Raw genomic sequence first — 24,966 nt, 5'->3', positions numbered from 1 at the left:
AGTTTTAGGGTGATGTTTGCCAAGAGTCCAGTTTAGCGAAGCATTGTTATTTGTGTTATCTGAAGGAACCTACACTGTTCTGGGAAAGCTCCTTCCTCCTTCATTCGTGGTACCCATCACTTTCTGTAGAGTTTTCAGTCTGTTCCTGTGACAATGTGCCAAGAACAAAACAAAGGAACAAAACAAAGGTACAACAGTGGTAGGACAAGGATTTATGTGCCTCATGCCCACAAATGACTAGTGATAAAATTAGTATTGTAGGCTTTTGTCCTAACAGAATACAAGATTATGGCATTCTTCACTCAAGACTTATTTCTTGAATGATCTGTACATAGTAACTTTCCAGTCTGTGTGCTGAATTCCTCTCGGAGCATGTTCTTTACATTTTTAGCTGGTGTTTTTCTCTCCAGCAATACCCAGTGAGCAGTGGTATCTGATAAGGGACAGATCCTGCAATGCAGCAGGGTAGAGTTGTTTATGAACTTCCTGAAAAATTAATTGGCTGTGGTTTCCGCAGCATCAAAATCTGCAGTGTTTGATTTGAGACAGAGGTGCTTGACCTAATTTGCTTCCAATGCTTCTAGCAGCTTCTGCCCAATGAAACCACACAGTGGAAAAATATTGAAGGTATACAGTGATTTGGCCTTGCTTGACTTTGAGAGACCTGTGCAGTACATTTGGTTTTCCTGTATCAGTGCAAGGCTGGCAGCAGAAGACTGCTAGAAGGGCTGATTTGTCCCAAAGCTATCTCAAAACAAGTGTTCTCACATTTAGGAAGACCCCCCACTTGCTACATGGGCAACATACAGAGGGTGAGCTTCTTGCAGCAGCAGAAGAAGGCATCTTTATCATGCTATTTCTGAAAGTTTATGATGGACACAGCAGAACTGCAAAACTGTCCTGCAGTACAGACCATGAGTCTGCATGGTGCAGCAGCTCCCTGCTGCATCTCTAGCTGTTGTGTGGAACTCTGTTGCTGGCTGTTTAATACCTCTCTCCACTCCCTGTGGCCTCTTTCCTAAAAGCAGCAGTCAGATATGGATGGCAAGCAGTTTTTCTCTGAACAGATAGTGTTAGAAAGCAGGAACTTAGCAATGTGCAGAGCTGAAATGCACAGGCTGTACGGTGTGGAGGATGGAAAGGCAGGGACCCTGAGGCTGGCTGCCTGACATCAGTCTTGTACTCTAAATATTCCTATTGCCTATGTCTGAACAGTTGCATTTTCATCTCTTTCATCTCTCATTAAAATTCTCAGATAAATTGAGATCAATAAAGAATGAAGTACCAAAAGATGGAGTAATGGCTGGTGATGAAGATGCATTCTGATAAGTAGTCATCTAATATTGATCTTTCTGACACTTGAATTTTTATCTTTCCACCCTCTCTCTATGTTTATATCGTATCTAACTCATCTGTCTATATACATGTTCTCTTTTACTACATTATGGGGAAAATACCATGATTGTCTGACCAATTGCTGATCTTTGCATTTTTCAGGATTACATCCTCAATGTATAATATTATGCAGGTGTATTTATTGTGATGTGTGATAGGGAATAGTTCAAGTTGTTTATGCAGAATTCCTTTTTTTTCCCCAAAAAAGAGCTTAACAGCTGGGACCTTGTGTATATGGGACCAAAGGGGGACTTGAGACAGCTACATAACTTAGTTGTCCCCTTACCTTTGTAATTCTTCATCTGTGAAGCTGTGAGTGGCTCACAGGAGCAATGACCTTCCTTAGCAGGGAGATTTAGTCATGATGGGACACACAGGAGCTGGAGCTGGAGTGAGAAGTGACAGTAGGGTGGCAGCTGGGCTGCTCTGCATACCTTTGAGAGATCTGCTCGATGGAAAGCATCTTGCAAATTGCAGACGCACCCAGGAGTAGCCAAAGGGCATGGGAAATTGCAAATCCAGACAAACTGGTGTCTGAGCAACAGCTGTGTGGTGCCAAACTCTCACTTAGTGATAGGGAGCTGTTTCTGGGTCTAAAATGTTTTTTTGAAGTGTGCAGTAGGTTGAGAGAACAGCTGCTAGCTTGACCTCCACTGCCTTAATGTGGGCTTTGAGCCAGCCAGCCTCTGTCCCACTGTTGAACTTCTTGAGTCACTCTGTCTTGCATGATTGTATTGCTGAGCAGCCCAACTAGGAACAAGCAGTGAGAGCTGGAATAATCAGTTCTGGCTCAAAGTATTCTCTGGGTAGTCCTTTGGATGGGTTGGCTTTCTTGGGAAGCCTCATCTGGACTGTATCTTCATGAAGCCAGGATTCTGTGTTCAGAGAGAAATGAGCAGGTGGACCTCTCCATATCTGCAGAACATTCCAGGCAGGGGAAGATGGACAAACTTACCCTTCTTATATGTCTGTGCTATTGCACTGAGGGGAAGAGATGGAGGATTTTGTGTTTCCACTCCTGGTCTGCACGGTGCTTCTTACACCCTTGCTGTGTGTGGCTGTATTTTTGTATTGGGTTTACATGGCAAGGTTTTGGTAGCAGGAGTGATGCTCTACAGAGTTTGCTCCTGTGAGAAGCTGCTGGAAGCTTCCCATCTCTCTGATAGAGCCAATGCCAGATGGCTCCAAGATGGATTCACCACTGGCCAACGCCAAGCCTATCAGCAGTGGTGGCAGTACCTTTGGAATAACATATAAGAGGGGGGGAAAAAACCAAAACCCCTTGCAGCAGCAATTGCAGCTGGAGCAGGTAGATGCCCCAAGGAGACTGTGATCCTATGAGAAGCCTGTGCTGGAGCAGACTCCAGACAGGACCTTGGACCAATGGAGTGAGGTGCTCACACTAGAGTAGGCTTGCTGGCAGGACTTACGACCCCATGGGGCACGCCAGTCCATGAAGAACTGCAGTTTGTGGTAGGGGCCCCGCACTGGAGCAGGGGAAAACTGTGAGTCCTTCCCTTAGGAGGAAGGAGCAGCAGAGGCAATCTGTGATGAACTGACTGCAGAGCATCGCATTCCTGACCCTCTGTGCCACTGGAGAGGGAGGAGGTAGACGAAATTAGGAGGAAAAAAGTCAGGAGTGAAGTTGAGCCCAGGAAGAAGGACTGGGTAGGGCAGAGGTGTTTAAGATTTGGGTTTATTTCTCATTATCCTTTTCTGATTTGATTGGTAAAAAAATTAAAGTAATTTTCCAAAGTTGAGTCTATTTTGTCCATGACTGCAACTGGTGAGTGATCTCTCCCTGCTCTTATCTCAATGAGCCTTTCATGGTATTTTTTCTCCCCTGTCCCATTGAAGAAGGGAGCGATAGAGTGGTTTTGGTGGCATCCAGCCAGGGTTAGCCCACCACAATTTTATAGGCAAAACTCCTGGATGGGGTTGAATGTTCTGAAGCAGAGGGTGCTTGGTGGCAGATTTCCAAGCCAGGGAGTCAGCAGCAAGCACCAGGCCTACTTACACTCGTTGCATAATGAGATGAGTTTTCAGCTCCCTGTGCATTTCTCTAAATCTTCGTTTTGCGCAGCCTCTTTCTTTGTCCGAGATTTTCATGCTCTTATTTTCAGATAGTGATGCATGCACTAGATTTGGAAAATTCTCATATCCATATGACTCTGGTATATCAAAGTGGCTAAATTTAGAAAATCTAACAAAAAAGAGCTTCCCCTTCCTGTGATCTGACATAATGTTTCTTAGTTGCTGTTATTTTTACTACAGAACAGCTTAAATCTATTTTGGTTGGGCACTAAGTGATGGCTACAGTGTGAAAGAAGAAATTTGTTTCTGTGAAGTCAGGCGATCGTGCTGCAGTTTCAGGGCTCTGAGGGCAGCCTGCTCATGCTGAGCATGTGCCAGAGCTGTGTTGGGGCCCCCTTACAGCCCTGCTCATGTCTCTGAAGCCTTGCCTGCTCAGTCTCTGGGGCTCAAAGCTTTGATGGCTCTGAACTTCTTCAACATCTTGTAGATGTAGTGAGTGGCAGTGGTGATGGATTTTAACACACACACCCCAGTACTTCACTCATCATCCAGATTTAAGGAGGACAGTATAGGAAAGTTGTTTGACTGGCAGCAAAGTAGAAGATGCAGTGGGAGTTTACGTGGGAACTAGTTGTGCATCTGGTTTCACAGAGCTCTTTAATACGTGGATATGTCACTGTAAACTCTGGACTCTGAGCCATCCCTGCTTGGAAAATGCACTGGTGAAATCATGCCCTGCTGAGCACCTTTAGCTCTTGGTGTCAGGAATATATAATTCAAGTTTTCAAACTTTCTTACTCATTTTGCCTTGGGGTTTTTATTTGTTTGGGTTGTTTGGGTGTTTTTTAAGCCATCTCCTTTGTTAGAACTTTCTCTATGGAGGTTCAAGCTCATATTTTATTATAGCTTACTGCTCTCCTTCAGCAGCCTTCTGGCTTGTTTCCAAACATCCCACACCTGCTTTCATATTGAGATGGAATGAAGGAAGACAACTGGAATGTTGGGAAGAGATGCCTTTTTTTGTTGATCTCAATATCCCAGAAATCTGCTGAACAAGAGTGTATTTCTTACTTTATCATCATTTAAGCTTCTAGTGGACAATTGTGTAGAAATGGGTGAAAATAGAGGCAACGTGAGCCTCACTCTGGAACTTTGATCATCTCCAAGTGCTTTTTTCAGATTCATGATGGTGCCAGAGGGCTATGTGTGAAACTGAAACTCCAGTGTGCTCTTCCTCACTAAAAGGTCCAGCCAGATCTCCATACTTGAACCAGATATGTCAGAAGTTTTGGGTAAGGAATCTCACTCGTGCTGCCATGTGAGGGATCATGCTGTGATCCAGCACTGGTGACATTTTCATGGCAGCTTGAGTAAGCAAGAAGTTTGTAATTTCTCAGAGAAGTATGTGTGTGCCCAGAGGGAGCCCTGCAGGCCCTGAGGTGATCATTACTGGATTTTTGCAAGATCTTAACTGATGCTTGCGTAGGCAAATAATTCAGCTCAGCAAGTGGCTTCTGTGGTCAGCTTGGAGCCTTCCTAGGGTGAGGTGCTGAAGTAAACAATCAAGAGTGAGTCTTGTGTGCATCTCTTCCTAAGCAATGTGTTTGTGCCTCAAAGGCTCAGCCAAACTAAAGACTTCCTTGGATGAAAGAAAAGTTCAGGAACCTTCCTCTGGGATTAGAAAAAAAATTTACCTTTTTCTGTGTCTGTTGTAATGGAAAGCTATCACAAAGCTTTTGAAGCTGCCTGTTGGTTTTAACTTGTTCTTTGCCCTTCTTTGAAATAAACACATCTTACTTCTCCAACAAAAGCATGTTTAACATGTTATGTACATACACACATGCACATTTTTGAATGCCTACAGTGAAGTTTAACTTCAGTGTTAAGAAAATGTTACTGAACATGACAAGATCATGTTCAGTTTAGTGATTCAGACAGGGATTTGATTTAAAAAAGGAAAAAAATAAATAAAGAACTCCCCCCAACCACCCATTGGGCTGAAGAGGGTGTGATGGGGAGATGCATAGTGGGCCATTTTGGAAAGTGCAGTAGGTTGGCTCTGAGTGTGTAACTTGGACTTCTGGCCCAGCACTTTACAGATGCTAAAACTGTGCTTCCCATTAAAAGGTGGCGGCTGTATAAATGTGGCCAGGTATCTTTGGCGGCGGCAAGCTGAGCAGTGTGGCTGTTCACTTACTGTATGGCTGCTCCTGCCCCTGGACACCAGTATGGATGCTGGCAGTATAGTCCTTGTAGCGAGGCTAGGCAGCTTGAAGGCAGTTCTTGACCAGCCTCTGGTTTATCACCTGTGTGGGATCAAGAGTCATCATGTTTTATTACAGACCTATGCCCAGGCTTCAGATCAGAGTTTATTACTCTTAGCTGTGCTTCCAGAAGCATTTAGTATCAGCATTTCCCTGAAACAGTCCCTTTGATTGAAAGCCATGTCACAAAACAACTTCTGCTCTGCAGCTGCTGCATCATACAAATTTTGTGCATGATTCTGCTTCTCTGGCATGCACCAGGTGCAGCCGATCCCATCTGAATCTTGCAGGTGAGCGTTGGAATTGAGAACTGCCCACTAAGTTATGGTTCTGCTGGAGACAGCGCTTTTACCCCTTGCTCTTGTGCTGCTTTATTCTCAGTTGCATAATGCAGCATGATGCAGATAATCCAGTCATTATTACAAAAGGATTTTAAACCTCTTTTTAATCAGGAGTCATTTTTAATAAAGCTTTGCCTTGCTTGGAGGACTGTTCTCCTGGCTTGAGTGTTTAAGAGCAAAATGCAGGAGACTGAGGAGGTGGGAGGGAACCAGCTCAGGGAGGAGGGAGACAGGTGCCTCTGTCTTGCTCCTGGGCAGTTGCTGGTGAAGTCCAGAACTGTGGGACACTTTTCCGCCAGCACCAAGCATGTAAAATCCTTATGGGCACAGATAGAAGCAGCTCGTAGGTCTGTGCTTTCTCAGACTTTTTTTCTCACAGAGCAGACTTCTGCTGGTGGAGAGAAGGAAAAGCTCAACCTAGTCTAGTTTGAGTTCTATTCCCTCTTTTAACCCTCTCTGTCCAAAATGCTGCTAGTCCTCTGGGATCTCCTGCATCTCAGAGCAAACTGTGGTCCTGGACAAAGTGCAACATTTATTTTTCTTGTAATGGCAATGGCATACAGTGTGTGTGATTGACCATATTTCTTTGGCTGTTGCTCTGCCATTGTATTGTGGAAAGTGCACTGACTAAAATAGGGTGTGAACTCCTGTGTAGCTCTGAAATGTATCTTCTTCAGTATGCCAGCATTTTTCTCACTTTTCTGGCAGCAGCCACCTCTTGAGCTGCTACACCTGCTTCACCTCTGCTCAGAGCAAGCCTGATTTAGGGATCTGAACTCTGGCATTTTGCATTTTAGAATGGTTGAGCAGAATAATGTTTGAGAGGAAGCATGGCTGCTGCTTCCTCGTTTTTTTCAATCCCAATAGTCCTCACTCTTTGGATACCTACAGTGTATGCTTAAGATGTCCCTGAGTCTCCTCTTTGATCAGATTAAGTTGATGACTGGGAAGTTTTAAGGTGGTTCTCCCCAAGACAGATCCCATCTGAGGAGAACCAGTAAGCTTGCAGTTCATGTGAGTTGATAAAACATCTGAAGGAGGGAGGTCAAAGCGGTGTTACAATGACACTGGTGAGTAAATACCCTGGAGTTACCCATGTGGTGGAAACCTAGAAGTAATACTGGTTTACAGCTCCAATAGAGGACCAGGAGAGAGCTCAACTTTAGGACGGAATTCCCTATGAGGGAAAGGTGCAGGGGAGTACAGGAAATGGTGGAAGAGTTAAATGTTCCCCTAACAGCACTGCTGTCTCCCTGGGAGGCTGATGAGTTCTTTCTGGGCCCCAGAGCTCCTTCCTGTTTCAGTAACAAATGTGACTACCATAGAAGTGATTTTTAAACACCAAAGATGGGTGCTGCATTGACTGGGCACTGAGAGCCCAGATGAGATGGCATTTAGCAGGCAATGAACTCTGTAGGAGTTAAGTAGCAAAGCTATTGCTTTTGTATTTGTGTGGCTTCTCACTGGAAGGTATTCCAGTGATAGAATAAAAAGCGATAAGCATTGGTGTCAGCAGAGATAATAAAACAATCTATAATATAAATAAGTATTATAATATAAATAAGTAAGTATAAATAAGTAGTATAAATAAGTTCATAAATAAGCACTTTTCATTGGGAAAAATGTATTTGTAAGAGAAAGCTAGCTATTGCACTGATTTACAGCAGTTAGTTGTCTGCCATCTATTTGAATATTAGGGAATGAGAGGGTTCAGAAAAGAGTGGTTAAATTATTGAAAATGTTGAGGAATCACAAATCAACACAAAAAGAAAAGTTAAAATATTAGCTCTCATCCTCTCTGGAAAAGGGAGCAAGTAAAAGCTGTTAACAGTAAAAGCACAGATGGACCTTTATTATGCCACTGAGCAAGAGCAAGCCAGCAGGTCACTCAAACTTTGAAGACAGTAATAACGAAAGATACTTTAAGCCAAACAAATAGAGCAGACTCAAAACAAGAATCAGGTTTCCACCTCTGCTGGCATAGGGAAACTCAGGCTCCGAGCTCTGTGGAGTGCTGCTTGGGCACTTCTTTGTGCACGAGCAATGCTTTTATAGGGGCCTTCTGCATGAGACCAAGAGAATTGCCCACTGATGTTGGTGCTCCGCTCTCTCTGATTTTAGCCGTATAGCTTGATGCAAATCTACATCATACTGTTTCACAAGGAAGAAACTTGACTAAGGATGTACTTAACAAACTGGAGTGTCAATGAAACAAATATGTGCAAAGAAGGAAGTTGTATCTGATGTCCTTGTAATTAAGGAAAATTCTCTGATCCTGCAGCTTCCTGGTCAGCTAAAGCCATACCTGTGGACAGCATGTATTGTGGGATTAGTTATTACTATGTAGAAAGTGGATAGCTTTGAAGGAAAAATGCCAAGGAGGCATTTTGTTCCAATTAAGCGTGAGCCTGGAATAAATTTTGGGATGTACATGCACAGAACAAATTCCCCAGTAAAGTGACTTCAATGCAAAGTCATGTTGATAGATTAAAACAGGGATAAATTCAAGTTGGTTCAATAACCAAGTAAAACACTTGATTTAACATTTGAATATGAGCAGTACCTTTGGAGTCACGGCTTTTCTCCTTAGACTAGTCAATGTTGAAGGGTAACAAAAAATGTTCCTGTGTTTAAGTGGGTTCTGTGGTTGTCCTGATGAACAATGAGTGTTTTAGGGTGACCAAAATAGCTTTACAGAGGAATATTGCACATGCATCTCACCTTAAGTGATATGGGAGAGAATACTAACCACCACAGGTTTGAAAATACAGCTCCTTCCAGTTCAGTTTGCAAAACACACTGAAACCTTGGAATGGCCCTAAGGCAACAGCAACTCATAGAGTTTCTCTTTTACTGAGAAACGAGTTTACTTAATCTCAGCAAAAACTGTTGGGCAGAACACATATGCAAGTCTTGCATGTGTGCTTTGATTTGTTCTCCTTTATCTTGGCTGGAAAAAGGCAAGTAAATTAAAAAAAGGAAAAAAGGAAGAGAAGAAAAGGTTACTACAAGGGAAAACTCCAGGTTTTTCACTTCCAACTGGACACTTGTCAACTTCTAGAAGAGGGGTGTCATATCCAGAATCCTACCTTCAACCATGGCATGCATGGACATCTTGCAAGGAAGAAGTAAGCCAACAGGGACAAAACTTGTTCCAAATGCTCTCCCAGCCTTAGTCTGTCATCAGCAGATGACATCAGCACATGGATTTGTCTCTTTAGTAATGCTTAAGGACACTTTGCTAGTTAATTGTCTGGTCGGCTTGTGAACCTTTGTGTTGCAGCAATCTGCTGTCTGCATCAGGTGCTTCCTTTTGCTTTTACTCAAGTCCACCATGTAGTACCTGCATGGAAGCTTTCTAGTTTTTGTGTTGGGGCAGGCAGAAAACCTGCCAGTTCTGGGTGCAGTACTAGTAGCTAGGCTATTGTGAGGAAGAATGTCTTGCAGACTGGCTAATTCTCTGAATTTAGCAGAAGGGCAGATGGAGGCTTGGCTCTGTCTCGTCAGTTGCATAACACTGGATGTCAGTGGGACTGAGTCTTGTATGGCCTGCTCTGGGGGCTGGCTTTTCACATGGCCACCTATTAATGTATTGTGACCTAAACACAGAGAAACAGAGGTAACAGGATGGTGACCAGTCCTGGTACTCTCTGCAGACTTCAGTGGACCCTGCCTCTTAACTGTTTATCATAGTAATGGCTTTGAGAACTCCTTTCAAATGCTTTTTTTGTCCATTTTTCCAGTTGGACCTGCAGTGTGTGATCATCTGGATGAAAAAAGCATCAGCATCTCCTTTGTGATGGGGAAGTAATAGCTTTGAAATTATTGTTTGGAAAGATGGGCTGAGACTGGTGGGAATTGTTGCTGTCTGGACTGTTTGCAGCCAGTGGTGTCTCGTGTACAGGTGGATGCTCTGTGTGCAGTTGTCCCTCACTGTTACTGGATGAGAACAGACAGGTTGGGGCTGGCTGCAGCTTTCTCTCCAGCTGGTGTCTTGCCTTGTCATACTGAAAAAGTGATTATGGCAGATAAGGCTGAAGAGGTGAAATTAAAAATAACCAAAAGGTAGATTCTGGGCTTAGTTACTCAGTGACAGGCCTGTTTCTATTCTGGGATGAGGATAATTCACACTGAGCTCATTACACCATGACTCCCCCTTAAAATGCCTTGACAGTCAATTTCGTTCCAGCTAATAAGGTCCTAAAATGTTAATGAAGCAAATCAATTTTTCATGGCTTTGTATTGCAGTTGTCAGAAAGTGCTGTGTTGCAGCCTGCCAATTCAAAAAGCTTTTCAGATATTAGAAGGACACCAAAACATTCAGCAATTTGAAGGATGTTTTATTTTCTCAGTCTTTCCCCAGTGCCCCTCTCATTTTTCCAAGACTTTATGCTGTGCTGTTTGCTTGTTCCCTTTGGTCCCATCCTTTCTCCATTGTCTGCTCTGGTCACTAGTGGGAAGAGCTGGCTTGTTGCTACCTTCCCTATTGCACAGGGAGAAGAAAGATGGAGTGCCCAACGGAATAGGTAGGGATGAAGCTGGGCAAGGGAGGCTACTCATGCTGATACACATTTGAAATATATTGAGTTTGATGGAACAAGTGGAGAAATGGCATCTTGTTCATCCCCTTTCCTCATCTTTTTGGAAGGAGCAGTAATGTCAAAAGTCACAGCTCTCTCGCCTCATGGCAATATGTCAGTGTTACCTGGCATACATGCTGTCCACACTCAGTATCTCATGGACTGCAGAAGGAGGAGAAAGAAGTTGCATTCACTGTACAGCCACATTGATGGTCAATCACCCACACTGGCTTAGGAATAGGTTAGATGGCAACCATCTTTTATTTCTCAGAACTGCTTATTTTGTACTGCTAGCAGGAGACAGAAGGCTCAAACTTTCACAACTGCTCCTGGATTTATTTTGATGGAGCTGTTTTGATCATTTACTGCTCTCTGCATTTGTGTTTGTGAGTCTGCAGATGGGAAGTACTAAATCATGTGGTCTGGAGAATGTAAGGGGTTTTTTTTTTTAATTTACTTTCAATTTCATTCCATTTCTAGCTACAGTTCATTTCTATGTGCCTGAGAAAAATACCATTAACTAGTGTTTTGGAAAAACATAGAGTTTTCAAAGTATTGTACTTGGGATCCTTGTACTGCCACACTGGTAAGGGATGATCTCAAATAACTCATGAGGGGAAAAGTAGTGTATGAGGTGTAATTTGGTATTTTGAATTTCAGTAATTAACCCCCTGTAGCTGTTGAATGGAACATCCAGAACACTTTCCACTCGAGTTCTCCACCCAGAGGTGTGCTGGGTCCAGTGCCAAGAGCTTCCCCATAGCTTTTGCAAATGCTCAGGGTGTGTCAATGTCCTCTTCTGCTGTGACAGTGATGCATTAAGAGCTAGCTGACCCTATAATGACTTGGGAAAGAGGGAAGGTGTTTAACCCCCTTAAGCCTTTCAGACCATAGGTGGTGTTTGTGTGACTCTCCCATTCCCTAAGTGGCAGAAAATAGAGTTAGTGATTGCCAGGTACAGCGTCTGTCTGCGTGTGTCTCCTGGACAGGCCTTGCAGAGCACCTTAGCCTTTGGCACAGCCCTGGGATTCCTGCCAGGATAATTAGCCTGGTAGCTCCCTAGGTAGGAGGTAAAGTGCAGGGTGATCTCAGCTGCTGAGAGAAAAGCTGTCTAGGCTTGAGCTGAGCAGAAGCAAGCTTCTGCAGCACCTCTGGGGTTCCTGGCGTGGAGAACTGCTGCTCTGGATTCTGAAGCTTGACCTGTCAGCTCCAAGCTGAAAAGCACTGCCATCTGCTTCCAGAGATTGTTTTGTTTCTTTCATCTCACATGACTTAGGAGCCTTGAGCAAACGATTTCCTGTGCAGCCGTCTCGGGGAGGTATGCAAGGTGAGCCATATATATGTCCACAGGCAGAGCTGTGAGGCCTAGAAATGAGGTGCTGGCTCGAGAGACAGCTGGTGCTGTGGATGCAGGAGCTGGAAAGTTGTCCAATGCTAGGATCAGCCAGCAGCCCTAAGGCTGAGTCTGCCCCTCTAGCAGTTGTGATGCTCTAGGTTGGAGCTAGGCAGCCACAGGAGACTGCTCTCTACTCAGGGAAGATGTTGGTGTTTTTGGTCTTGAACCCTTCAAAGGAGAAATCAGTTCCTGTTGCATGTTTTGGGAAGTTCTTACCCTTGCTCTCACCACCCTTTTTGCTGTGCTGTCAGCTTCTGGTCTTGGGGACTCACCTCAGTAGGCTAGTCCTTTGCCTTGCAACTGGCTGCCTTTCTACTCCACATCTCCAGAGCAAGCTTTCTTTTTGTTTTCAAGCCTTCCCTTTCCTTTTTAACTATATCTAATCCCAGACTCATTTGCTCCTGGGCATGTGGTGGTTCATCATGGGTGGTTCTGCTCACCAGCCTGCTGTTGTGATCATTACTTACGAACAGAGTTTTTCTTCTCTGTTGCCTTTTTTGCACAGCAGTCCCTCCCTGTAGGGCTCTTTACAGGCTGGGAGTATTGTTGTTGTTCTTGTTTGCTAGTTCTAAGCTCCTCTGACTGGGGACTGTAACATAAGGCTTACGAAACTTTTGTTCATAATGTACATTTCACCCTGCCCTGCTCCCTTTTGTGATGTCTCTTTTTTCAGTTTTGTTTGTTTGTTTGTTTGTTTTGTTGTTTTGGTTTGGGTGTGGTTTTTTGTTTTGTTTGGGGTGTTTTGGGGTTTTTTGGGTTTTTGTTTGGTTGGGGTTTTTGGGTTGGTTTTTTTTCCCCCATATTTGTAGCCTGGAGAATGACCTTCAGTGAGAAAAAAAATAAAATCCTAAGTTGGAGGTCTTTATCCAGCCCTCTGCCTCAAGCAGGCTGGGTAGATCAGGTCACTTAGGACTCCAGAAATAAATCAAGTGCAGTGTTCTATCTTTCTGTGGAATATTTTTGTGCGTGACATGCAGGCAGTGCTGCAAGGGGCATATTAAAAATTCATACCAGTGCAGAGCAGTATTTTCTGTGCAGAGTGCTTGAGAATAAGCTTGTATGTCATGCACAGCAACATTTGTATGAAGCAAGTAATTAATTTCATCTAAGCAGAAAATGGCAGAGGAGATTTAAATGGTGTGGAGTAGAAGCAGGCTTGTTGTGAGACACCATCTCCTTCCTTTTCCTCCTGCCAAGACTCATGGAAGATTTCTTGTAGAGCTGGCTGCAAAGTCCCAGTGTGTGAGGGTGTTTCCTGCGCTTGAAGCAGAAGGGGAAATCTGTGCACACGGGTATTCATCTCACTCTGCCTCTGTGACAGCTTTGATGTAATTGTGTAAGTGTTCCAGCTGTTGAACCTTAAAACAACAAACAGCTGGGCACAGAAACTGTAGCTTCTCCAGGCCTAATTTCTTTGCAGTTGTATGGACGAAAGGGGATGGGACTGCTTGCAACACAGAGGGGTGTTCTGAGACCCAGGGCTCTCATGTGCACCCTGTTTTCCAACTGCTGTTGGAAGCCAAGCATGGGACACGTGCTTTGGGTATGCAGGCAGTGTTGAAATGCTCTATTCTCTAGTCTTCTGAAGGCATGACTGCTGAGTGTTATGCTGAGAGATGTCACAAGAAAAGAGTTAGTCATAGGAGGCTTGACAGAGAAGCAGTTGAGGCTGAGATGTAAAGTCTATCCCCAGTCAACCCCACTTATGGTGGTTTGTGTTGGAAGGCCTTCAGCAAGGAGGAAGAGTGAGAAGGGATTTAGGATAAGAGGACCTATGAGCACTGAGGCTGCAAAAACCAGTGGGTCCTTGGTTGGAGCAGCTCCAGGATATAAGACGGAGTAAGTGGGTCAGTGCTGAGGCAGGGCAAGATGTAGGAGCAACTCAGTTTTGGCTCTCACGCCCCTGTTGTAAAGCATGAGCAATATATCCTCAAGGTCCCTGGCAGACTGAAGGGAGAGAAGCAACACCACAGAGTTGGGGCCATGTCCTGCTCATCCATTGCTGGCTGTTTGTCCCAATGGGCCCAGATCCTGGCAGCAGGAATGACAGCATGAAAATGATAAACATCATCATGCTGATAATGTGCAAATGTGTTATTCTGGGAGCTCTGAGGGAGAGGAGATGGCATGACAGGCCAGAGTAGACTATCTCATCCCTATGCCCTTGCAGCAGATTCTTGATACGAGAATGGGGAACCTTGGGGCACTTAGCACAGCCACTGCAGTGGGAACTGCATGAAAGCAAGTGGTCTAGGTGGGATTTTCTTCCTGCATGCAAAACCTTCCCCTCTGTTAGGCAGCCAAGTAGGCTTACAGCTGGCATTGTCTGGCTGCCAGCATGGAGTAACCAAACACTCCTACAAGTACTAGCTTTTCTTGCTGTCAGCCTCTCTCCTAGCTCTGATTTGTTACGGGTATCTGGCATTTCATGGGTATTTTCTAAAGGCCAGTGAAGTGTGCTTTGCAGTATGCATGGGTTTGGTCTCTGGCATCAGCTTTGAGTGAGACGGTGCCTGTGTCTGTCCTGGGATAAAACAGTGGCAGTGAAGAACATCTTGCTTACATAGAAGTAACTAGTGAGATGGCTAATGCTGAAAGGAAACAGGCCTTTCTGGTAGAGTGCTGGGAAAGGGTAAAGGTTTGTTCCCGCCTTTCCCTGGGACTGCCCATGTGTAGCACATTTCTTTTAAATGGTGTGGGCAGCATAACTTGCTCAGCCCATCTGCCTGGGGGAGTTTACAAACCAACTTACAGCAGCAGCCAAACTGACCATGGTAGTTTCATGACGGGGTCTTGGTTTGTGTCTCAAACTTAACTTGCTGTGCAGCACATTTTACCAAGTTGTGGAGTCGAATTTCTGTGCCAAAACACCAGGAGTGTGGTCATGGGACAGATACAACTTTTCTGCACCTTTGTGCCATTGCAAATGAGAGGCAGCAAAGAAGAATCTTTCTCAAGCATTTGCTCTCTATTTGCAGGTGCTTTTAACCAGGCTTGGTGGGTGCCTCTCTCCCATCAACTGATCTGGGATTTAGATGCATCTAAACGTCAGGCCTTGGTCATCAAGTACCCAGCATTAAAGTGCCTTTAAAATCAGGGCTCATGTTCTTAAATCAGATGAATAATCTTAGTCATGTAAATTGTCTACTGAAAAACAAAGCTGTTCTTCATACACTTGACTGTCGTAGCCTTTAGCCTTAAGACAAAGTAGTTGGAGTTTTGGTTAAAACCTTATTGACTTCTGTGGAAGTTAACATTAAAACTAAGTTCATGTTGAGACTGGATAAGGTTCATGATTGTGTATGTGCTATTGGATGCAACCTCTCAGAGAGGACAGGCAGAACTGAGGTTTCCAGTAAAATCTGTGACATGTTCACAGAGGAATGTGCAAAATATACCCTGTACATAGGCACAGAACAAGTACTGCAGACACAAGGTGCTACATTTAAACTGCATTTAAAGTTAATAATTAAAGCAAGCAAACACCTCCCCATGTCAGGCACTTAGCTTTCCTTTTGTATCAATCGGTCCAATACCTCATTGGATCTCCTCTTTCCCACCCTGCTGTGGCCCTGAAGACTTTTATTGCTAATTTCCTTCAGTCTGAATAATTTTTGAATAGAAATGTGAGGTTTCTGAAAACTCCAAGGATTCTGGGCCTGGAGAGTTGTATCCAAACGGGATGTCTCAATGCTAGTTTGTTATGGCATACATTACATTGCACATCGCAATGGGATTTGCACTGGCTTTTATTCAGTAGTGATATGAGGTGTAATTTAGATAGTTATACCTAGTTTGGTGTTGTGATGAGTTTGTGCGGGAAAGATGACTGGTTTGCAGTGAGAAGGGGATGAAAACAGTATAGTAAAGCAGCAGGACATCTTTTAGCTGAAAGGGGGAGGTGACCTTCTCTCCACTTAGTGTATGATATGTCTTATGGAGAAATTGTAAGAAAAGTCTTTCTTCTGGGGAGCAGCATGTATGTCAGCAGGAAATGGGAGTGGGTCTGGAAGAGATTCAGTTGGGGCTGGGTATAGGGTAAGATGAGCTTTATCCTGGAGACAGCCTAGACGGGAAGGTAAAGCCATGGAAAAAAAGGAGAGAGACTGAAGGGCCTTGACAAGGATTTTGCCTGCAAATCAGACATCTGTTTTACCCTACAGCAATCTCTTCTGAATGAGAAATCACCATCTAAGCATTTCTGAAGTGGGAAGATGGAAATAGGAATGAAGGCTCAAGCAGACAGACCAGTCTTATTGCACTCCTCTGATTTAAGATCTAATGGATATTAGCCCTGTCTTTAAAGTGCATAGTGGTGCACTGATTTTGTGACTCATCTTTCAGAGATGGTGCTTTCAGTACAATTATCAATACTGCAGTTTGGAAGTCAGCCTGGGCTTGGAAACCTGGGAATTGTTGGGAGATGGAGCCCTGTGGTGTACATGCTTGATGGGGTGCAATGCTGTTTTCAAAGTATGACAGCTCATGTAATTGAAGACGCTGCCTTGCAGACTTAACTTAGAATTGCAAATGCCATCACATTTCTTCTGGTTTGGAAGACGCATCTTCCTCGCATAAAAGCTGCTCTGCCAGTTCAGGTTTGAGTGTAGGTGTGAGGTGAAGGGAGATGCTTAAACCGAATGTGAATTCAGGCTGCAGACCATGGGAGCAAACTGGAATTGCTGGCCCTACAAGTGGGGTATCTCTCAAGGAGAACTGTGCGTATTCCTTGCCAAGCCCTCCCCTCTCTTTTCACAATATGAAATGACGTGCTGTTTCCTGAAAATGAGATGAGAAACAGTATGAGAAGGAGAAGAGAGAAGGAGCATTTGTAAGGCTTCATGCCCCATGATGGGGCTGCCTGTTGTGCTATTGCTGCACAGGCTGTACTTTGAAGTGTGTTTTCTTTTCACTTTTTCCTGGAGTGCCCGACAATAGCCACTAGACAGAAGGAGACATTTTCTGATGTTCTTTAACAGTAGAGGAATTTATTGCAAGTGCATTTAAAAATAGAGGAGTCCAAGGACCATCTGTCTTGAGTGTTTTAGTGGAAGTGGGGACAGTTTGCAGTGTCTGCTTGATTGACGATCCAGAGAGTTTTGTGTGGAGCTGTGGCTGCAGCCCACTTACAGCTGGCCCATCTCTGTAAAGAAAGTCACCGATCAAGCCAGTTGTGACGTGGTGCCTCTGCCTTTGGTAGGTCTGTTTGGCACCTATGCAAGCACACTGAGAAGAACTGAGCCCTTGCTGGTCATGCCATATTGCCTTTGAGAGTAGACCTTACCTCCCAGACTCCCAGGTATCAAGAGTGTTTTGTGTGCTGTTGGGTGTCTAAGCTGTAGCTGGACTATTCTGAGGAGCTGGCATGTTGATGCCTGGGGGATCTGCCTTGCTGGGGCCAGTTGTGTGGAATGGAGCCAGAAGGAAATTTGATTTGCTCTGAGTGAGCTGTTGGGGAAGTGTTCCCCAGGGCTGGGCACATCTCAGCAACTGGCTTTACCCCTCTCCCTGTGCTGACCTGTGTCTTGCCCTGAACTACATTCTGCAAGGGTGCCAGCAATGAGGAGCTGCCAACTTGGCACTTGAACAGCGGGGCTGACGCAACTCATTTCACAGAGGGATACCAGGCGATTTGAGAGCCCCCAACTGCTGCTGACTCCATACAGAGCTGGTATTGCCTCCATTATGGAAGAGCTGACAGCTGGGAGCTGGGATTTGCATGCTCAGCAGAGTATAGCATAGTCAAGGGTCCTGACAGGATGCAGCAGCAGTCCCATGGCTGCAGCAGTCCTGTGGCAAATGCACCCAGGGAAAGAGGCATTAGGGAGTCTTCCATCTAGATGCCCTGAATCCCTAAGGAGCTCTCGAGGCTGTGTGCAGTGATTCAAAGCAGAGAATGGAAAGATGGCAGATGTTCTGTGTGGGGAGCAGCATGTCTCCAGGCTGTACTCAGGACACTCACCATGGTTACATGTATGGGACCTGCTAGCATTGCAGGACCAGTGTTACATTCCCCTGTGGGAATGGTTTCTCCCCCCTCAGGGACCCCTAGAGCTCTTGTCATGTAGTTTGACCCTTCCTTCCCTTTCTGACCCCCATTGGCTGTGTGCCAACTTGCCCCACCCTCAGAGGTCCTGAGAAAAGACCCTGTTCCCCTGGACACGTCCTCTCTTTCCCCTGGAGACCACCTGGAATAAACATCTTACTGCAGCTAAGGGTGAGAGCCTCTTTTGAATCCTTTTTCCTGTCTTTTGATATATTCCTCCAAGGCCTGAGAAGGACTGAGCTATCTTGGACCCTTAAGGGAATTAAAGGAGGATTTATTTATCAGACCAGTAAGCTCTCATGGGTGCTTACTGGTATGGGGGAGAGGAGGGACATGCTAAAAGCAAAAATTGCCTTGCTGATGCTTAAAAGTTTTAATTGTTTTCCTTTATTTGCAGGAGAACTGCTGAGTCAGCCAAGACCAGAGGGCCTGACGGAGATCATCTGTCCGAAGAACGGCAGCGAGCGAGTTAATGTTGCCTTGGTTTACCCCCCCACTCCTACTGTGATCAGCCCTTGTTCCAAGTGAGACCAGAATGCAGACTTATTCCCCTGTCAGTAGACACCAGAAAGCCTACGTAAAACATGCCCTCTCTAAGCACTTCTTTCTGGAAGGTAGCAGCCCCACAGCCTGGGGACTGTTCTAATTACTTGTGGCTATAGACAGCCCACTCAGAGGATAAGAAGTACAGTGAAATGGGCTGAGGTGTTCTCTGAGCTGTGTTGTGGCAGATACAAGACACACATTGGGCAGGACAGATCAGGAGATAATGAAGTCATAGGTGGATTTTGGTAGGATGAGATCCCAGGAAATTTCTGTACAACCTGTTCTGAGGCAGGACCACTCTCACAGGCAGGTGTCAGGTTCCTTGGGACCTTGTATAGGTGAGGGTGTGATCCTTGGATGACCAGGGGGAGGTGCTGCCACCTCTCCAGACTTTATTCTGGGGCAGAACTTGTCTCCTTTTGTTTCATCGGAGTTGTTTTGTTTTTATTTGGCTTCCCTTGCCCTAAGATGCATTACTGGCTTGTGTTCAACATGTTCTCCACCAGATCCCAAGCCAGCAGGACTCCAGGCTATGGTGGTGCATGGAGTTCTCCTGTTGTAGGAATAGAGTTACACACTTGTCCTTGTTGAATTTTACAGCACTGTTGTTGGTCCAGTCCTCCAACTTGGTGAGGTCCCCCTGGATGGGAGCCCTGCCCTCTTGTGTATCTATAGCCTATATGTACTTCACAGAGTAGGAATGTGCTTGGAAAACAGAGCTGTATTGTGGTGGGAAAAAATGTGGAACAACACTCACAAAAGCAGCCAATGCCTTGGCTTTTTGATGCATGGGTTTTGCGGAAAAACAGAAATTCAGCCATGGCCTGTTCTAATTGGAATGCCACTAGGGAATTTGGTAGGGAGCTAAGAGGAGCAGCTGAGTGTCTTGCTGGTGTCTGCTGCTGTGCTGTATGTGAATGCCTGTTACTTTCACTTCAGTGTCTTGGCAGTAGCTTTAGATGCTGTTCTCTCTGTTCAGTACCCTCCCATTCCAAAATACCGCTCCAGGTAGAGAATGGCTTCAGTGATGGGTGATTGTTGAGCTGTGTGTGAAGGTGAGGGTAAAGTGCTCACCTGGGGCAGAAAACAAAGCTGTTCTGATACTGAGCCACAGGTCACTACTGCCTGTTTATTTAGTTCTCCTGTGTGTGTGTGTACTTGGCACAGCATATTTCTAACCTGCAGGTGCCATTTTTGTTGTACTGTGCTGTCAGGCTATGCCTCCTACCCTCCTTGTGGTCTAGCCTGCCTTCCACAACGTCTGTTAACTGTGTCCCAGTTTCGCAGTCACTCTGCTGGCAGGAAACTGGAGTTCTTTAAAAAACATGTGTTACTTTAACTTTACTTCACACTCCCTATTTAGAAGCCTAGAGAAGATCATGTGTCTTAGGTTATGCATCTCAAGCACACTATGAACCCTGCCATAATTCTTTATCCTTTCCTCTTCCAGATAAACCGTCAGTGCTGGTGCCAAAGGTTTTCCACCAGGCAGAACATGGCTGATGCTCTACAGTGCTCCCATCTATCCAGTTGTGGAGTCGACGCTCATGGGGATCAATAGGACTTTGGACTTTGGACCCTGAAAGAAATGCTGTGGGGCAGGGGCAGCTCCCAGGTGGGGGCTTCATGGCTGAAGTGGATGAAGTCATCTGGAGGTTGGGGATGACAAGGCACAAAGGAAAATGATTGCTGCAGATGGCAGGGCCGCTGGCCGGAGGGAAAGCACTGGGGATAGGTTTCTGTGGACCCATTGATCATGTGTTGAAAACCCATTTGGATCTCATGATGAATGTAAAAATGTTCTTGGTATACCATTTAATTCAGACCTGCTTGGAGGAAAGTCTCTTGAAATGAGCTGTAGCGGGATTCCCTGGATTTGTTCCTGGACAAGTGAGTTTTGTGGCAGTTGGCCAAGGCTTTGCCGGGGAGTGGGTTGGTACTGTGAAGCCTTTACAATTGCTCCACCACAAAACAGTTGGCTGTGTCCCGTGCAGCAGTCATGAGCAGAGGCTGGCAGAGAAGCAGGCTGGGAAACATTTCCTGCCCTGTGCCTTCACAGATGTTGTGCCATGAAGTGGTGAGGATGTGCTGTGATCATGCAGGGACAAAAGCAGGGCAGTCAGTGTGCCTCTGGCACGTGCTATTTCTTATCTCTAGTATTACCATTATGCCTGAACAACTGCTGCTCTGCCATGTCTGGATGCTCTGTTACTGCCATTGTGGTACTCTCCATGCATTGTGTCCACTAGAGTGCTAAAAATCTAGATCTTGGTAATCCTCCCAGGAAAGCCACCTGGGAGGCATCCTTGCTACCAGGCATCCTTGTGCAGAGATCTGGTGAAGCAGTGTGTGGCTGTGTGGTACAAACTCATCCTGATCCTCTTGGGTGGACCCTAGCAGCCATGCTTCATGAGCGGCCGTCTTCCCTCTCCAGTTGTGGGAAAGGTCAGGCTGAGCACTGGTACCAAAGTTCTGGTTTCTCCCCCAGCTCTGTGGCTTGAAGGACTTCTAAGATCTTGCTATTAGTTTGTGCCCTGCAGCTGAGCCCTGGTAACTGTGCTGCGTGAATCCTGCTCCATGCAAATATTTATTTAGTGTAAATCAATAGGACACAGGCATTTCCAGAGCCAGGATCCCTTCATCAGATGCTGGGGCAGGTCTGAGAGATGAGGGACTTAAAATACTTGTGTTAATGTACAGCTCTTAATTGTTTGGGCTGTGATGGTAGACCTGGGATGGGTGGTACAAGCCAGCAGGAGTGCCCACCAGGATGTGAGCTGGCCAGGCCTGCAACCACTGCAAGACAGTGATGTGTCCTGCTGGGACCTGCTGCTGTTGCACAGATGATACTCCCCTGGTTTCTGATCCTTCAAATGCCAGCCTCATGTGCAAGGCTGTAAATCTTCCCATTGGCAAGAATCATGCTGGGAAAGCAGGGCAGAATCCATTCCAGCAGGAGATCCAGAGGCCAGGTAGAAGAAATCAAGCCATGTAACTTACTTCAGGGGGAAAAGCTGCCAAGTAAAAGCTGGCAGCTCAGTCAGCTTCCTGTCTCTTCAGGGTATCATTCCAGCTTGGGAGGGTAGCTTGGGCTGAGATTTCATGTGTCAACCTGCTACCTTTGGCAATGAACCTTCTTACATCAATGAGAATCATTGATTGATTGTGCTTCTGTGTTGCTGTGGATAAACTGGAGACTTAGAATTGTCTGTGGTGGCTGGAGGAGTTGAAAGGGAGGTGAGATCTTTCAGTGGTGCTCAGTAATAATGCTGGGAAACTCCCTTGTCCTGAGTCTTGCTGCCCATGAAAAATGCCTGGTACAGGCAGAACTTGTGTTAGAACATTCCCTACTGTCACCTCCCATGCTGGGTGGCCGCCTCCTCCTGTTTTGCTGCTACTCACCTCTCTTTCCATTCTCCATAGGAAGAAACTAGCGATTTGTTGCTGTGAAGTTGCGTGGAAACCACATTGTAAAGAAACCACAAACTGGAATCCTTTTCCAGCCGAAGGCCTGTTTCCCAGTGTACCCATCTGGTCTGGGATGCGTGAACATTGAAGGAGTGAGAGGACAGAGCAGACATCTTACAGCCTGCTCCTTGGGACTGCAGCCCCCCTGCCAGGGTGTGCCACCTCCACGGGAGCATTCCCTGGCCTTTGCAGGCACTCAGGCTGCTGCTGTGCACTGAAGCCATGATGCCAGGATTGTGGCAGTATGGAGATCAATCTAGTTGGGTCTGTGAAATATGAAACAGTGATTACTCATTCACCCACTGTTTAGTAACTGGTGTAACTGTGTTTTCATCTGAATTTTTTTAATATGCAAAAGCCATTTAATTTTCTATGCAGTTCAGAAACATCTCCCCTTTGCAATTGCCAGGTGGGAGATCCATGCAGGAGAACCAAACCAAACAGCTCATAGTACTTTTGATTTTGCTGTCACTGTCTTTTAAGGATGCACCCTGGGATCCTGATACATGTCCCTTTGCTCAGCTTCTATCTCAGACCACGCTTAATATCCTTGGGCACCAGGGATGAGGGCCCTGTATTTTTGAAGGATCTGTCATTTTTCATGAATCAAGCCACCAGGAAAGAGGTCTTGAATGCAGTGCCCTAACAGCAGATACTTGAGTTCAGAGTATGTTCCTATTCGTGTCCCTGCTCAGAGAGTTACCAAACTGTTAGAAATTACTAAGGCCTCTGTGGAGCACTCTGCAGCCTTTACTGAAGATGTATTATAAAGAGGTCAAAAAGCACTGGGGCATCAGCTGTCTCCTTGTGGAGCTGACAATGAATTTAACTCCTTTGGAATAGGAGGAGAATCTCCTGGCAATCTTCTAGATGCCTACTACACTCGAGAGGATTGTAGTGGTTTTGGTTATTGGTTTGCAGACCTCTTGCTTGACTGGGTTTTGATTTCCTGTCGAAACTGGTTCAGACAGGTTTGGAAGCAGAGCTAGTGAGCTGCTTTGCACTCCAGGACTTTCAGCAGTTGGAAGATTTCTGGAGTACCTTGTGTTATGCTCAGAAGCAAAACCTGGGATTCAAACCTGCATCCGTCCAAGTGAAACTCCCAGGAGAGCAGCTTTGCCTTCTTCTGGGTCTGTGTAATGTGAGGAATTGCATGTCCTTAAGCAGCATACACATATGCTAGAGGTGAGTGAGAGTGAGCCCAGAGGGTGATGCTGCACATCCAGATAATTTTAGGGCTTAGAGGAGTACTTGGAGACATCCAGCAGTTGCAGAGGGTCCTGGGTAATGGGACACCTCTGTTTTAACTGTGATATAAGCAAAAAGAGAGGTAAGATTGTTTCCAGTCTGCCACAAGGCCAAGACGCCTTTGACTAGTCTCCTTTCATGGCAGTGCTGTTCTTTCTGCACTGTCTCTGCTCTGAGCTTTGGGGATTCAGCTTTAAAATGTTGAACTGTTGGGGATTTAGCCTAATTGGGGATTTACCCTGCCTTATGGTCTCTCAAATCAGATGGAAGAGACTGGGAGCTGCAGAAGCTTGGGTCATCTCCCTTGCAGCATCCCCCATGCCACAGTCTCATGGTGGCTGTAAAAATGCAGTAGTGTATTTGGGTGCTGCTTTCCCAGGAACTCAAGATGTGCTTGGCTGTGCTGTAGCACTGGAGCTGATGTGGGGTCCCTGTTCTCTTCCCTGTTGTACCTCTGAGGCAGTTAAAATTTGTCAAAGCAGTTGAGTCTCCTCACTGTGGAGGAGTTAGATACAGTTGTGTCAAAGGGAACTGCAAATGTTATTTAGGAGCTCACTAAGTGAGACGAAAATCCACTGGCTCACTCCTGCAGAGCCAGATCCCGGAGCTCAGTTCCTCTCGTGCCCTTTGGATGGGATCTTGGGCTGTCATCCTGGGAACAGCAATGCCGGGAGGTGGAGATGCTGCACTGCAGTAAGCACAAGAAGAGGCAAGCAAGTGGGCCTCAGTGTAGCACTCATCACACGCTTCATGGCTCAGTTCATGGACTGTAATTGCAGGTATTCATATAATCTACATCACTGGGCAGGACTCTGCGCACACACACATGCATGCCCAGACATACACGCACCACACCCACACTTGCCCACACATCCTTGCCAAAATGACTGAAAATAAAAGTGATCTCAATCTCCAGGAGAGTCCTGGCTGTGTGATTTGTTTTTCCTCTTGCAGTGCCTCCTTGGGCTCTAGCTCTGGAAGGGTCTGCACCTTGTAGACCTATGCTGCAGCAAAGTCACAAAGAAATTTGCCATTGAGTGAATCTGAGCATGGAGCCCCTTATTTGGTATCTGTGAACCACTGCCCACTCTAGCAAGGCAGGTGATTTCTGGGGAACAGCTTTTTCCCCACTACCATTTAAGTTGTTTTATGGGTTTGTGAGGCCAGCTCAGTGGTTCTCATTGGCACCACGTTGTTTGCATTCGTGGAAAGCTTGGTTCCCTGCTCGTGTTCAAAGCAGGTTTTGGAGGCAGAGTAGTAAGGCAGGCGGTCCTCTGCTTGAAAACAGGCAGCACCAGAAGGGTGAATTAAAAATGGGAACAAATCCCTTCCCACTGCTGCAGTTTAACTCCCTCTGGCAACAAAGCATCATCACAGCTGCTCCCTCACCACCACCTCCTGGTGGGAAGGAAAATAAGAAAAAAAAATTAAAACCCATGGGTTAAAAGCAGTTCCATAATGGAAGCAAAGTAAATATAATAATACTAATGATAGTAATTGCAATGAAAGAGAGCAGAATAAAACCCAAGAAAGATGAGTGATGACCAATACAGTTGCTCACCATTCACTGACTGATGCCTAGTACCACCCCCAGTTATGGGGAATGAGCATCAGCAGCTCCCAGTCAACTCCTCCTCCTCCCCTCCAT

At 45.6% G+C, this 24,966-nt stretch overlaps 1 protein-coding gene across 4 annotated transcripts in view; it reads left to right on the top strand.

Moving 5' to 3' along the window:
* Positions 1-24,238, top strand: part of MFHAS1 (multifunctional ROCO family signaling regulator 1) — a 35,486-nt gene extending 11,248 nt beyond the window's left edge. The window contains exons 2-4 of one of the 4 annotated variants that reach the window (XR_010083612.1): positions 18,454-18,580; positions 20,053-20,217; positions 22,026-24,238. Coding sequence is in view for 2 of the 4 variants with exons in the window: in XM_063423719.1 (XP_063279789.1) it covers positions 18,454-18,580; positions 20,053-20,056 (131 nt within the window). In the remaining 2 variants the exon portion in view is untranslated. Of the gene's footprint in view, positions 1-18,453; positions 18,610-20,052 lie in introns of all 4 variants that reach the window. The other 3 variants (XR_010083611.1, XM_063423719.1, XM_063423720.1) reach the window with 3 other exon arrangements.
* Positions 24,239-24,966: the final 728 nt, after the last annotated feature.

This window comes from Prinia subflava, chromosome Z (assembly GCF_021018805.1).
Source record: "Prinia subflava isolate CZ2003 ecotype Zambia chromosome Z, Cam_Psub_1.2, whole genome shotgun sequence".
NCBI classification, from domain to species: Eukaryota; Metazoa; Chordata; class Aves; order Passeriformes; family Cisticolidae; genus Prinia; species Prinia subflava.
The sequence above is the reverse complement of the archived record's forward strand: the minus strand, read 5'-3'. Positions and strand labels throughout refer to the sequence as shown.